We start from the raw sequence: 15,687 nt of genomic DNA on the forward strand, positions 1-15,687 counted from the left end.
AAAAATATTTTTAAACCAATGGATTTGAAACAGAAGACATACTGTGTTTTTTGGTTTTTTTTTGTTCGGTTTTTTCTAATTATGACTTTATTTTGTTTTGAATCTTGGTTAAAAACAGTGAACAAATGCCCTCAAGGGATGGACTTGCCCTTCTCAGGATGAGCAATGATCGCAGCCCTAATTCATTAACAAAGGAGGCTGGAAAAGTCTTAACCCAAACTATGAGACCACCCAGAAAAATCCAGAATCAGTGGCAGCAGCAGATCCTTCCTTCTTGTCAAATGCTGGCCTGGAGAACATGGATTTGTATCAGAATAATGCAAATAAAATCATTTTTCCTTACCACAGGAAGCAATACGAGGCTGAAGAAGCAGACCTTCCAGTTGATGGCCATCTTCTCTCCTAATTTTGGACAAGTTTTGTCCATTAACACTGAGATTAGGACTGAAGCAAAGGCTCTGCTGATATTTTGAGGTCTTCACATCAAGATCTCTGCAACAAAAGAGAGAAATTATTATAAATATGTAAACCACAGAGAGAATGAAAAAGAAATGGACAGAAAACAGAGAACCCAACGCTTGAACTGCAAGTGGCACTTATTAGAGATCAACAAGGCTTTTGCAGATGTTAAAGGTGGTCTTGGATATCTAATTTTAAGGCAAAAAGTGATCAGTAACTTGTGTCAAAGAAATGCTGGAATAGGTTCTGTAGTGGCGAGCACCTAAATTGTACCCAGGAGAGGAGCAAGGGTGCATTATTTAGAACAAGAAAAAAGAACTTTCTGCTTCATCTCTGAAGTTGTGGTTCACACTTCATCATTTTCAGTGGTGTCTTAAAAGCAAAACTGGGGGCTTTTTAGGGGCCTGGTTCCCCTTATAGTTTGTCCAGATAACAAAATCCATTGCTAGACTCGTTAATAACCTGTTAATAGGCTTGTTAATTACCTGTTAATAGGCTTGTTAATAACTTTTCTGAGAACTTGGCAGTAGGGGGCAAAAGAATGAACCGTAGTCTCAGGCTAAAGATTCGTCCCAGGACATAATCAGGAATGATTTATATGAACAACAATGTCATCCATATCTGTGATTTCCATTGCTTGACCTCTGCCTTGAAAGAATTGAGGACTGGCGGGAATGTGGTTTAAGATCTGGATTTATTTCTCATTATCCTACTTTGATTTGTAAAGGAATGATTTGTAAAATAACTTTTAGACCCAAAGGACACTCAAGTTTTATACTGACACTCAAGTTTTATACAGACTGCAACACACTGCCAGGACATCAGCATTTAGAAAGGAGAGAGTCTTTCAATTAAAAAAATAAAAGAGGAAAATTAATCTCTCTCTAAATTTTGGGAGAACAATGATTCATTAAATTCACTCTAAACTGATCTGTTTTCTCCTATCCTCACTTGATCAGTCACTCACGCTCTGTTCTGGCACTGAATTTAATTACTTAACTGTATTTCGGATGGTTTATCAAATAATGAGCAATGGATAAGATCTCAGCTGAGGAGGACAGCAAACATCCCTGGTGACATTCAGCCCTGAGGACCTGGAATTCCATTAACAGCAGCAAGACAAAACCAGACAGAGGCATTAGCAGCCACTGGGTTTGAAATTATTTCCTGATCATTTGCACTCCTGCGTGCAGCTCAGCCCAGAAGAGCCAGAGAGGGGTGGGGAGGTTGGATTCTGCCCTTTCATTCTGTAATTCATCAGGAAATGATCAAAATGCAGTGGAAGGGTGGGAGATCGACGGACACATAGAGATGCCCTGGGGGAAAAGGGGTGACTTTTAGAACACCTTTTTACTTTAACCTGGCAATTTCTAGGTTTGAAAAGTAGAGGGTGACTGTTTTCTGTCTTGTCTGAGTGTCAAAGGAGCCTCTAAAGAGACAACAGGAACATCTGCAAACCATTCCATGGCTTTTCTCTCACATATTGCAGGGAAAATAAAAGACTACACTTCATTTTTTGCCTTCAAGGTAGTCATGGAAACCTGCACCAAACACTGGGCTGAGGCCTTGGTGTCATCCAGGGAGACTGGAGTGTTTATTAGGGAATAACAGCTTCCAGAACTTCTGCCCTGGACCTGCAGCAGAACCTTTTATAATGTTGAGCTCGTCCTGTCATGTATATTATACATACATTCAGAGTCTACCTATTACTAATTAAAGGCTACTTATCTCTATTATCAATTAAAAGGTATCTCTATCACCAATTAAAGCCCAGCTAGTTCCCCAATAACTATCACCTATGTTATACTAGAAAAATAAACCTTTTTAAAATATATAGGTAATGCTGATAAAGCATTACCACTCAGTGTTGAGAAACAGAAATAATTATATCAGTACTGGATTTGGAAGGGAAGCTTGAATGATTATATTTTCTTCTGATGTCACTGGTTGATAAATCCCATAATTTCATTACTGATGCTTCATGTGGTTGTTTTATCTCCCACTGTAATTAAAATTAGGGAAGTCAGAAGAGCCAATAACAGAGGGGTTGCACCTTTCACTTATGGATAAACAGTTCCTCAAAACAATCTTCCATTATCTCTGGTGGAACAGAAGGGCTGTAGAAGTGTCTGAGACAGAAAATCAGCTGATTTTTGCTAAAACAGAATGGGTTTCAGGGGTTTACTTCAAGCATGGTTGATATACAAGAAGAAAAAAGAAAAAGAACATTGTTCTGGTCACCTAGCGACTTAAGGAAATAATTCATCCCCTCTGAAGGTGAATTCATTTGTCCACTGGAAACACTTTCAGTGCCACAGCAGATTCTTTATGAAAGCATCTGAGTTGCTTCAAGGGCAGGTTGGAAAAGCTCTGACAAAACTTGTTCTGCTGCAAGCCCCCATTTCTTTCTCCATCTAAAAAGGTCTCTGGAAGCTGGTGAGGACAGTTCCTCCATGAGAAGCCCATAGGTGCACAATCTGATGTCCATAATGAACAAAACCCCACAGTGAGACCTTTCAAGGTACCATGGGACTACTCCCAGGGAGGCATAAAAAGTTAATAAATCACTTCTCAAAAGGATAAAAAAGTCCCCTTATCAAATATGGGTGAAATTGTTATACAGCATCACAGAGTGCACCCTCTGGATGAATGAAGCTGAGGAACTTTTCTGATGAATGAAAGGATTTTTTGTGGCTTTCCAAGGCAGTTATGAGCTCTTACTGAGATCTCACGCAAAATAAGCCACCTGATCTGCTGGGCTCCTTCCTGTGGTCCTCTGGGACGTGTGACAAAGGTTTGAAAGGAAACCAAGGAAACCAACACATTTCAAAATGACCCACAACGGTTTAGACCAGTGATGATCAAATGGGAATTCATCACTTAATTCATCTCACTTCAGTGTCCAGGGCCTTCTATCCCATCCTCTTCCTGCCCCATGACCAAGCTCCTGCCCAGGTGAGGAAATCTGAAAGCTTCTGACAACGTGCAGGAGATATTGAGGTTTTGCAGACTCAATACTGTCACAGATATCTTTTATGAAAAATCCTTTCCTTAGGATTTTTTCTCCTGAGAAGCTGAGAGGTCTCAGGAACAAAATGTAAACATTGATTATCTGCTGCTGTGGAATGCAACAGGTGGATCTGGGATTGGGCTCATGGGGTTGTTTCTAATTAATGGCCAATCACAGTCAGCTGGCTCGGACTCTGTCCAAGACAGAAGCTTTTGTTATTCATTCTTTCTTTTTCTATTCTCAGCTAGCCTTCTGATGAAATCCTTTCTTCTATTCTTTTAGTATAGTTTTAAAATAATAAAGAAAATAATAAATCAGCCTTCTGAAACAGGGAGTCAGATCCTCATCTCTTCCCTCATCCTAAGACCCCTGTGAACACGGTCACAGAATACATTTCAGAAAAATCAACCATCCCACGCACAGTAAATCCAGTGCTTCTTAGAGACATGAAGAACATTTCCCTATGAAGAATAAACACAGGTGGAGAATTACTGGGTGCAAAATATATGAACAGGCGATTATGAACTCCTAGAATGGCTGGGGTTGGAAGGAACCTTAAAGATCATCATTCCAACCTCCTGCCATGGACAGGGCCACCTTCCACTAGTTCAGATTTCTGGCCTTGGACACCACAACCTCTCTGGGCAGCCTGTTCTAGTGCAACCCAACATCACAGTAAAGAAATTATTCCTAATATCTAATCTCAATCACCTTCCTTTAATTTAAGGCCATTCCCCGTTGGACTTTCACGGCACAAAAAGTTCCTCTTCAGACTTCTTTTAACCCTTTTAGGCATTGGAAGGTGCCCTGAGGTGTCCCTGGAGCCTTCTCTCCTCCAGGATGAACAGTCCCAACTCTCAGCCTGAATTCACAGGAGAGGTGTTCCAGCCCCCTGACCAGCTCTCCTGAGGGCTGGAACACCTTTCATTATGCACTCAATAATATTTTTTTTTATCTTTAGGCTCTCAATGAAACACTGCATTTTATTATTTCCCTCCTCTAAGTTCCTAAATGTGGTATTCCAGCTACATCATTCATTGAAAAGGCACAGTGCCCCTTCCTCCTGTTCCTGCTCACCAGCAATGAGCAGAATTAGGAAATCAACCCCTCAGTGACCCAGGACATGTCTCCTAATTTTAGAAACCTGGGAGAGACATCCTCACACATGAGCTCATTGTCAAGTTTCCTTTTTTATCGACAGAGAGAAGCAGACATGTGAAGGAAGTGTTTTGTCTGACCTATTTTAACCATCTCCTTTAAACCTCCAGCTCCTCTCCCAGAGTGTAAAGGAATTCTGAGCTTGTTTGTTGACATCTACACTGTGGGCATCTAAATCTGGACAGAATAATCCCATCTCCAGTCTGAAACACATGGATCAGCAATATGAAACCCGAAACAGTGAAAGCTCACCTACCACAAAGGATTGAGATGGAATTGGATTGTTTTGGGTGTCAATAAATTGTTGCTGATATATTTAAGGAAACAGAAAAGCTAAAAGAAGATTTAATACCAGACAACAAGAGCTCTAAAGCTTCCCATGGAAAATACTCCATAAAGAGCAACTCTACTAAGGCAAAGGAAAAGAACATCATGATCTTTCCACTATCTTTAACAGAGTAGTTATTATTTCTTGAAGTTTAAATATTTTGGGTTGATTTTTTTTACCTGTTTTCTAAATTTGCTGAAATTAAAGCTTCTTGATGGGGTCACAGCAGCCGAGGGTCTGACTCTACTTGCTTTTATAAACTTTTATTCTCCATTTGTGTACTTAATTGGGAAAATCCCCCGAGTCCTTGTTCCCACTCACCAATTCTGTTGTCAATGACAAAACAGGACTCAAAAGGTCATTACATCAGGAGGTCTAAGAGGTGGATTTTCAGACAGGATTTACTGCTACAAAGGAGAAAACCCTTTTCAGCTGCACATGAATGTCTTGAGGGTCTCAGGCAAAAATGGCACACCTTTGCCTGAAAGAGTTGTCAACAAAAACCATGGAATTTTTTCACAGAATGGTCCACAAGGATGGATGCAGGCTGCCCATTGTTCTAACATGTGAACTGGTGTGGGAATCACAGGCTGAAATATTTCCATTCATGACAGATACATCCAGGCAGACTCTGCTGGTGTCCAGTTTTTTCGCTGTGCAGGAAAATTGCTGCTTAAGAAAACAACATTTAAAAGGGAGCTGATGCAGCACTAAAACAATTTTGCATGGATATATTTGAAAGAAATAGATTCAGCTGCTGCCTGACTTAAGCATATAAGAATATGCTTAATGAATATCCAAGTCTGCTAGCGATACTCAGTAATAATCCTTTTACTTTCTGGAGGAATAGGATTTTGGTATTTTTTTCCTTGCATAAAACTCAGAAAACACTGTGAATTTTACAAGAACACCCTTTCTAAAAGTCAAGATAAAGGTGTGATTACAAAAGTAGAAAATTGTAAACTGCAGATGCTGAGACTTTCATATGTAAATGAGAGCTTAGGTGTCCAAATATTTCTATATGAAGCAGAATTATCAATTTCATTTACTTCCACGAGGACTTATGTAGGAAATCAATCAAAGCAACATGGTTTTGCAAGAAGAATGGCTGCTAAAGAGGATTTACAGAATGGGGGGTAGGAAGGACCTCTGCAGATTGTCCAGTCCAACAACAGGTTATTCAAAACCCATTCTCAATGATTTCTGAATATCTCAAATGTTGGGACTCAACAATTTATCAGATCAACCTCTTTTAGTATCTGACCATTCTAACAATAACCAAGTGTCATCTTACAGCTGAATTTCCTGGGTGTCTGTGCTTGCTGCCTCTTGACAGCACAGGGAAGAGCCTGGGTCCATCTCCTTTGCACCCTCTCATCAGGGATTTCTACATATTGATAAAATCCCCCCAAATCTCTTGCTGTAATTCCTCAATAAACTCTGTGGCTCCTCACAGAGCCCCCTGTGTTCATGCTCTGAGCAGCCCAGCCCTGGCCCAGGCACTCCAGGGCTGAGAGAGAGGAATTATCACCTCCCTTGACGTGCTGCCAAGGCTCTTCCTCATGCAGCCCATGATGCTTTCAGATTTCATCGCTGCAAGGGCACTTTGCTGGCTCAGCATCCACTTTGTGTCCACCCAGAGCTTTAGGTCCTTCTCTGTAGAACTGATTCCCAGCAGCTGATTCCCAGTCTGCCCTTGTGCATGGAATTATTCCTCTCCCAGTGCAGGACTATGCATGGCTTATCCTTCTTAATGCTTCTGCCTATTTTTCAAACCTCTCTGTGCAGGACTTTGCATGTCTTGTTCTTTTTCATCTTTCTGCCTATTTCCCAAACCTCTCTGGTTCCCTCTGAGCAGCAGCACAATCACTGTCGCAGACATTTCTCCACAGAAATCCTTCCTTTCAGATTTCTGCATCTTCGGGAGGCCAGAGGCCCCCGAAGAGAAGGTAAACAATTGTTATCAGCTGCTGTGGAATGCAATAGGATTCACCTTGATTGGCTCATTTTCTATGTTTATAATTAAGAGCCAATCATCAGTTCAAGCCAGGGGACTGAGTCCTTGGCCACAACTTTGTTGTGGATTCTTTTCTATCTCTTCTTAGCTTAGCTAGCAGCTCTGCAAACCTCTCTCTATATTCTTTTTAGTATAACTATAATGTATTATATCATATATTAATAAATTCAGCCTTCTGATTCAAGAAACAAGATTCACCGTCTCTCTATCACCAGCAGCACCCACACAGGTCGCTGTAATACAATCACCCTCTTGGTCTACCACCCACTCCTCTTAAATATGTGTAACCTTCAGCCTTCCTGCAGGTGCACTCTGTCCCATCATCCTGATCATTAGTGAAGGCATTAACCCACATCAAAAAGATCTTTATAATTCAGCCCAGCCTGCCCAGGCTCTCTCTACAGTCAGTGGAGATGCAGGCAACCTCAGGGAGCAATTTCTGTGTCCTAAATATAGATAGGAGGGACCTGGTCTAGTGGAAAGTGAACTGGGTGACTTTTGAAACGTCCCTTCCACCTCAAACTATTCTATGGTTCTATGACACTCTACCTAATTCTGGACAAAGTGAATTGCTGCTTTGCAAAAACCAATTTTCTCTTCCTCTGTTTGTTCAGGCCTGATGAGGGCAAACACAGAAAATTCCATTCCCAAAGTTTAAGACTCCAAAATATAAATGGTAAGCAAAACAGAGCCCTGGCTTCCCTCTATGTTGCAGCCTTTTCTTTCCGTATTATCTTAGTTCCTTTTATTAACACAGCCTAATAACTCCCATGTATGTTTTACTTCAGCTGTCCCCATTACAATTTTGGTGGAGTGTTGGTTTTTGGGTTTTTTTATTATTTTCCTTTGAGTGGTTTCAATTAAATTGAAATTCCCTGAAGATATGAGCATTGTAATTTGTCCTTACAAAGTACACTCTTTATCGCTTCTGTATAACCTGACAGCTCCTGCATTTTGTAGTCCTCTAATTTTATAGAATTTTCCTAACATATTAAAAAATAAACCTATCTAAAGCTTTTGCAAAACATATTTTAGTAAGTGTTGCTCAGCAAATTCAAGATATTCAAATTTACACTATATGAAGATCCGATTAATTTCTTGAAGATCTGCAAATTATCAAAAACTCTTCGAAAGTCCTAATCCTCTGTATCTCATTCCTTCATAGATGTCATAAAGCCCAGCCTTTCCTGAGCTTTGAAATTTTATGCTTTTCAGGGACATATGTATAAAACTAAATAAGACTTGACATATTTTTACAACCAACTCCATTTAAAATGCCTGAATTTTATAAATGAAATAAATTCTCACAATATAACAATTCTTTTCCTTCATATGCTGCTTCACCAGCACAGATATGATGAAACATTGAAGGTTAATGACAACTCTGGATATCTGAGTATTTTGACATTGTAATAACTTTGAATGTCTGTTTGATGGAGGTGCTGCTCCAGGCTCTCTGAAAATTCAAGTGGACATGAGTGGATCATGCATCCAGAGGTCAACATTTTCTAGCTTATCTTTGCAGTGATGGGCTCATGATAGCAGAGGCTATGGAACACAATTCCTCCCTCCCTGGGCACAGAATTGCTTTTCTTGGCAGGTCTCCTACATAACACCATCAATAAAATTCTTGCCTTGATTGGGATTATTTTCCCTATTGCATTATCCAGCAGATTTATTGTGCCCTTATGTTATTGATGCCCCCAGAGGCCTGGTGAAATGACAAAACTTAACTAAAGACCACAGAGACTCCAAAGCAGGGGAATAACTGCAAACTACCACACATTCAGGAAGCATTAGGCAAAGAAAAAAAACCAAAAAACCTCATGTGAGGAGATTCCCTTTTCAGAGCAGATCAATTATCCTTTTTAAGCATCTGTGGTATATGTGATACTTCATTGCTAATATGAAATTAATACTGGCATCATAAAGATAACGACGTGCTGCTCCATTCCAGCAGGGCTTTAAGTGCTGCTTGGCTGGGAATTCAGAATTATTACTCCACAACCAGGAATACACATTCTCTACCCAGCATATCAATGTTTTGCAACAGCTCCCTGATTAATCTGCTTTCTTTGACTGGTGGTCTGTGTTTCCTTCCCTTGTTGTAGGTGTAAATATTGTTTTTTATGTAACCTGTCCATCAAGCTCTGCTTTGAACATGAAGCCCAGCATGTGTGGTCATAAGAAAGAGTAAGAGCAGAGCAGAAAATGCAGCTCTGGACCAAAGCCTTTTATTCCCATTGTCTTTGAGGATCTTCCTAAGTGCAGTACTCAGACAGAACCTTCAAAACAATTCCTTAACTCAAAATATTCTGTTTATCGGAGTGTGATGCCACTGTTAACACCCTCAATTAGCCCTCTTGATGTGCTGAGCTGATTATTTTAATGTCAAACTGCCATGATAAAGCCACCATTGCTCCCCAGACCTGAGCCAGGCTCCATGCAAGGTGCTCTCAGCTGTGAGGAAATGCCAAATGCATCTTTAACAAAACATTCCACTCTTTATTTAGCATGGGCAGACTCCATGGGAGTGTTCCTGGAGCTGGTGATGGACCCAAGGCAAGACTCCAGTTTTGGAGCTCCAGAAACAGCACAGGAAACCCTTATCACCCCTGGGAAACAAGACTACCCTTCCTGTTTCAGAGCAGGAAAAAGTAATAAAATAGGAAATGGTTTGGAAGGCGGTGAATACAATGAGCAACTGATTGTATCTCCTGATGCCAAAGGAATAAATACAAGACGGTGTGAAGAAACCAGTCTGACACAACCTTGGTATTGAGAAAAGGGTGCTTGGGAGTGTGGGGAAATTGCCAAGCTGTTCAGAGAGGATGATCAAATGGTCTTTCTTTGCCTCAGGTGTACAATTCCTTGTCATCTCAGTGCAAAGTCAGAGGCATTCTGAACACAAGAGTTTGGACCTCACGGAACATTCTGAGCTGGCAGTCTGTGGTGAGGGCCCAGATGAACGTCCACGCTCCTTCACCCACCTCTAATCAACACCAAAAGCTTTCATGAGCCAAACTCCGGCCCACCTTGATAAAGGAACAGATATAATGTGTTTCCCAACTTCTCACTGGGTAGAGAAAAAGATACTTCCCCTATTGTGATTCCTCAAGCAAATATTGTGAAGGAAATATATCCCAGAGCAGGCCTGGGGCTACAATCCTGTCTCTTCCATCCTTAGGGAGGTGAAAATCCCTTTTTTTCTGTTTTAACAGCTTCACTCTTCTCTACTACACTGAAAGACAAGGTTAAGACACTGCATGAGCACTTGGAAACTGTGTAATTTTTTTCCCCTCCACGTTTCCTATTGTCCTCCTTTCCTGCTGCATTTCTGACAGCCCGGGCTCCCAGCTGTGTCCCATATTGTGCTTAATAAACTCATTACATTTGGACATTATTAGGACCTTCCACAGCACGTGTTCTTGCAGCACCAGGGATGGAATCCAAGGCACAGAAATGTGGCTGTCTGAAAGGGAACCATCTCTATCCACTCTGGCTTCTCTCAGCTGATTCCAGAGCAAATGGAAAACGAGTAATTTTCCTCAGCAGCACATGGCTTCGCCTTGCATCCAGACAATGTGCTACTCATCTTGGCAAAGAGAAGGGTAATAAAGCACAAAATCACTTTGATTAGCTCAGGAGAGCCTGTGTGGAATAGGCACAGCCCTGAGAATGGCAGAAATATCAAACTAAAGACGAAAAAAAGTGATTGAAATCAAAGTCACTGTTGGGTCAAGAAGTTAAGCTGGGAATTGGAAGAACACTTTGAACCATCAGCAGAAAAATGACCTGAAGGTGCCCTCCAGAGAGAAGAGGAAATTAAAAATAAATTTAGAATTTTGAGAGGACTCCATATAATGTGAATACTTTGTAAACCAATTTCTCTGGCACATGAAGACACTGCAGATACAGATTAATAGATTCCCAACCACATGGCTCTGCCTCAGAGCTGGGTCCCACCTTTCACCTGAAAGCACGGAGTAAATTCATGTCTCTGCAATTAGGAAAACTCTAATGAGGAAAATTGCACCCCTGGAGGTGTTTCAAGGGTGTATGGATGTGGCACTTGAGGACAGGGTTTAGTGATGAACCTGATGATGCTGAGTTAATTGTTGGACTCAATGATCCTGGAGGTCTTTTGCAGACTAAAAGATTCTATGACTCTAAAAGCTCTGAGACAAGTGGCAGTCACAGCCTGACACAGAAAGAAATGAGTCTAGAGAAAATATTGTCTAGAGAAAAGAGTGAGTCCAGAGAAATTTTTTTTTCCTCTTTCTCTCTCTTTCTTTCTTTCTTCTTCTTTCTTTCTTTCTTTCTTTCTTTTCTTTCTTTCTTTCTTTCTTTCTTTCTTTCTTCTTCTTTCTTTCTTTCTTTCTTTCATTTCTTTCTTTCTTTCTTTCTTTCTTTCTTTCTTTCTTTCTTTCTTTCTTTCTTTCTTTTCTTTCTTCTTTTTCTTTCTTTTCTTTTCTTTTCTTTCTTTCTTTCTTTCTTTCTTTCTTTCTTCTTCTTCTTTCTTTCTTTCTTTCCTTCCTTCCTTCCTTCCTTCCCTTCCTTCCTTCCTTCCTTCCTTCCTCCTTCCTTCCTTCCTTCCTTCCTTCCTTCCTTCCTTCCTTCCTTCCCTTCCTTCCTTCCTTCCTTCCTTCCTTCCTTCCTTCCTTCCTTCCTTCCTTCCTTCCTTCCTTCCTTCCTTCCTTCCTTCCTTCCTTCCTTCCTTCCTTCCTTCCTCCCTCCCTCCCTCCCTCCCTCCCTCCCTCCCTCCCTCCCTCCCTCCCTCCCTCCCTCCCTCCCTCCCATAATAATTCGCCTTAATTCACACACCACCAATTCACAATTATTATGAATAAGTAGCTTTACCACTTCTAGAAAAAAATAAAAGCCAATATAAATGAACAGAAGTGATTCATTTCCATGCAACCATCTTTTCAGCCAGTGATTATGACTACCTCTATATTTATCTTCATTATCAGCTCATGGATCTCCACAGAGAGTTCTAGAAGACGAGCTGGCCCTACGGTGCTCTATAGGGTCGGAGAATATGGCCCTAAGGTCAGAACAATGCAGGACCAAAACAATTTCATATGAACACACAGAGACATACAAGTACTTGCAGAACTCATTGGCCAATAAATGACGTGTTCTCTTATTTTATCAATTCTAGAGGTGTCAAAAAACCCCAAAAGTACTCATCAAAACACAACTAGAAGATGTCAGTTGTATCTATTATAGTATTGCTTATACTTCCATCAAATTCCAAGCTACTACAGCAGCAATCTCATCTACAGATCCTGTGTGAACAGGAGACAATGGAAACTAAAAAAAATGGGTAATTTTCCTCTCTTGCAAGTGTCTGTTGTAGTGAAAGCTGGAAACCCTGATTACAGATATTAAGCTATCTGATGAGGAAGTTTATAAATTGACAGGATGGCCATCGGATCAGACTCAACCCAGCTTGCTATGATTCACATTTTCTGTTAGGCGTCATGTGGAACTGGAATATCCCCTGTGGCCCAGAAAACAATCAAAGTGCCGTTCCTTTCCACTGGATAGCTTTGTCATTTTATGGTCATGCATCCCAGTAAAGCCCAGGATATAAACACGTAAATCCAATCAAGCTGAAATCCCTTCTTCTCCAACGTGCCCACTGCTCAGTTTGAAACAGGTTGACTCATGTCTCAAAGACACAGGGAAAATGCCTCCCTTCCCCTGGGGGGTCCTTCAGAGCCTTGGGTGAGAGTTATCTCATTAACATGTGTACCTCTAAACCCGAGATAATTTCCACTGATTTCCTTGTATAGTCCCTGAGATGTAATCAGCACATCCCAGAGAGTCCACAGCATATGTTAGATTATCCTAAATTATGTACTTCAGAGCAACAGATTAATTACATCCTATTTCTCTATATTTTCTATCAGGAGGATGGGAGGGAAAGAGAAGGATTTGAGAAACAACATTAAAAGATTCAGTCCAAACATTAAAAGTTGCCAAAGCTACACTCAGCTGATGAGTAGCATCTTATAGTGGGCAGCAAATTAAGGTTAAATTATGTGTTTAGCAACAGTTTTTTTCTTGTTGCTCCAACTTCCTCCCCTTTACTTTCCTCACATTAGATCAAGTGTAAATTCTGTTCTGGTCTTTATTTGCACCCACCTTGAGCTTAATATGTAATTTAAGCTCAGCTGAAATGGCACTGAAAAAACGTGATCATCACCATGTGCCTTTCAAGCACGTCAGGTAATGAAGGTTTGATCCTTTAGAAACTCTTTAGGACAAAGGATTTTGGCCACAGATTTCACAATTTCATCATGGTGTATAATTTATCAGTTCTACATTATTCCCCTATTTCCTTGGATACTCTGTGGAGAGGGTTACCTCTAAGCTCTTGGGAATAACTACAAGAACAGTGCTGTAGACAGGGAGAACTTCCCAGGCTGATTTCTCATGGAAACACAGGTCAGCATTTGACAAAATCTTTTAAAAATTATCAAAACACTTCCTATTATCCAATCTAAAGAAAAGCAACCTAAGAAAGAGAGAACTTAATTGATCTCCAGCACTGGGAGATCTACTTCAGCAGCCTCCAAAGGATGCAATTTATTTAAGACAAGAAATCCCCCTGTCCCAAAGCCCTCATTTCTGCAGGCTGCATTATTGATGACCCTCATGGCTTCAAATGGCACAGAGCTGCATTCAAGTGGCCTCCTTGGGCTTCCTCATCCAAATAGAGGATTAAAGAGAGGATTAAAGGTGGACCAGGACCAGAAAATTAAGGAGAAACCATGAATGGTATGTGAGAGTTAGCTGGCAAAACCTGGGGTAAATTTTAATGGTTTATCTGTGCCTTGGCTAACCTTGGAAATATCCTTCTGTTTAAACATGGAAGCAATCCTAGGAATTAGGTACTGGTAGCACAGCATAACTTTGAGTTATCTTCACAACATTTTCTGGTTCAGACATCTCAGTCCTTTCTTGTTGTTCCCTGGCAATGTATTCTGCACCAAAGACCAGCTTTTCTTGTAAGGCACCACTCCAATAAAACACCCAAAACCAACCAACCAAATGAAAAAAAAAAACCCAAACAAACAACAACAAAAAAGACCACAAAAAAAAAACTCCACAAACAACCAAAACCCAAAAAACCCACCCTAAACCAAACAAACCCCAACCAAACCCTCCACACGCAGTAGAAAAGGTGAATCTGCATTTTATGGTATTTCCTCCCTCATATCCCAGAGTTCACTTCTGTCCCTAGAGTTTGCTGCCAGCTGCAGCAAATGAGGCATGGGATGAGTTTGTGTGTTTTTCTGAAAGATGTAACTCACTGGGGAAAGCAGGGTAGGGACACAGAAAGGAAGGGAAGTGAATGATCTTCTCTCAGCAAATAAAACGAAATGTGTGATAACCTGGAGTCAGCACAGTGGGAGCCTCTTTTGGACAAGCAGAATAAATTTTGTGCTGGAGTCTGGATAGGATGGTGCACAGAGGACTCTCCAGGGCACAGCCTGGCTGCCATTAGACATATCCAGAGAATTGGGTATTTTATTGAAGATTGTTTTATTCAGAAACAGCCATAAAATGAAAATGCTGTGTGAGGCAGAGAATAATTTTTCCAGTAATAATTTGAACATTTTGGGTGTGTGTAGATCTCCCACTTAGATGAAACCAAAGTGTTGTGGCATGGGTTTAGATGTCTTTTGGATTGTTTAATTCTATCTAGCACTGCTTGACTCTAATTGATCACAAAATCATCCTTGATGGACAACAATCACAGGATTTATAAAAATAATTCTGGCTCATGTTCTGCAAAGGAGTGTGGTATTCTGTGTTATATTCAAGTCAGCAATGAAAATAATGACAGTTTTTTAATCAAAATAATGTAGGATAACATTCTTGCAAAAAGCAAAACAAATTAATAAACACATCCCAAACCCAAACCAGGACATCAGGGCTTACAGGTCACAAATAAGCAGGTGAATAAAACCTAATAGTTATTCAGTGACAGTCATCCAGCTCCAGTCCAAAGGGCCATGATTGGCATCTCTCTAAAATGGAAATTAATGTGTTTTTCTCTTTCTCTTGCCTTTTTAATGCATTTCCCAAAGCAAAGCAAAGCCCCAGCTTGCTCCTACATGTAGAGGCCTCCTCAAGGCAATCTTCATCTCTGAAGACAAAAGCAACAATTTCTGCAGAGTGCCTTGAGTGAGAAAGGAGGACATTGAGTGCTTCACACCGAGGGAACCTCAGTATTTCAGATCCACACAGGATTAATTTAGCTCCAAGTACCTGCTGTACCTTCTCTGATCACCAGCAAAGGGAATAACACAAATTTCTCTTTTTCACTCTTTCACAGTGTTTTTCTTTTCAACTACTTCTAAGTTAATGGTTTTTGCTTGCATTAGCTGAGAGTAAATTGAAATTTCTTCATTAGAAGATGTGCATTCTTTCCATCTGCTGACCCTCTATAGAAACGAGGTGTCCACCACTGGGTACAAATTCCATAGGAATGCTTCAAATACCTCAAGAGGGCTACAGACACCCCTGGCCCCAGCTCTGGCTGTGATGGAAAGGACATTACCCCCAGTCAGCCTGGAGACACCAATCCATGCTGCACTGCTTCCTAACCCCATCAAGCTCCTTGTAGGATCACTGCCTGGCCAAGTGTCTTAGGATGAAAGATGTGTCTGAGGGTGTGTATTCTATTGCCATCTGTCT

General features: G+C 40.8%; 1 protein-coding gene across 3 annotated transcripts in view; it reads right to left on the reverse strand.

Moving 5' to 3' along the window:
• ADCYAP1R1 (ADCYAP receptor type I) overlaps positions 1-15,687 on the reverse strand; it is a 150,548-nt gene that overhangs the window by 116,774 nt on the left and 18,087 nt on the right. For all 3 annotated transcript variants that reach the window (XM_059475740.1, XM_059475733.1, XM_059475748.1), the window contains exon 2: positions 344-492. In XM_059475740.1, coding sequence (XP_059331723.1) covers positions 344-427 — 84 coding nt within the window. In that variant the 5' untranslated portion in view covers positions 428-492. The remainder of the gene's footprint in view (positions 1-343; positions 493-15,687) is intronic.

The sequence above is a fragment of the Ammospiza nelsoni genome, chromosome 1, assembly GCF_027579445.1.
Source record: "Ammospiza nelsoni isolate bAmmNel1 chromosome 1, bAmmNel1.pri, whole genome shotgun sequence".
Taxonomy (NCBI): Eukaryota; Metazoa; Chordata; class Aves; order Passeriformes; family Passerellidae; genus Ammospiza; species Ammospiza nelsoni.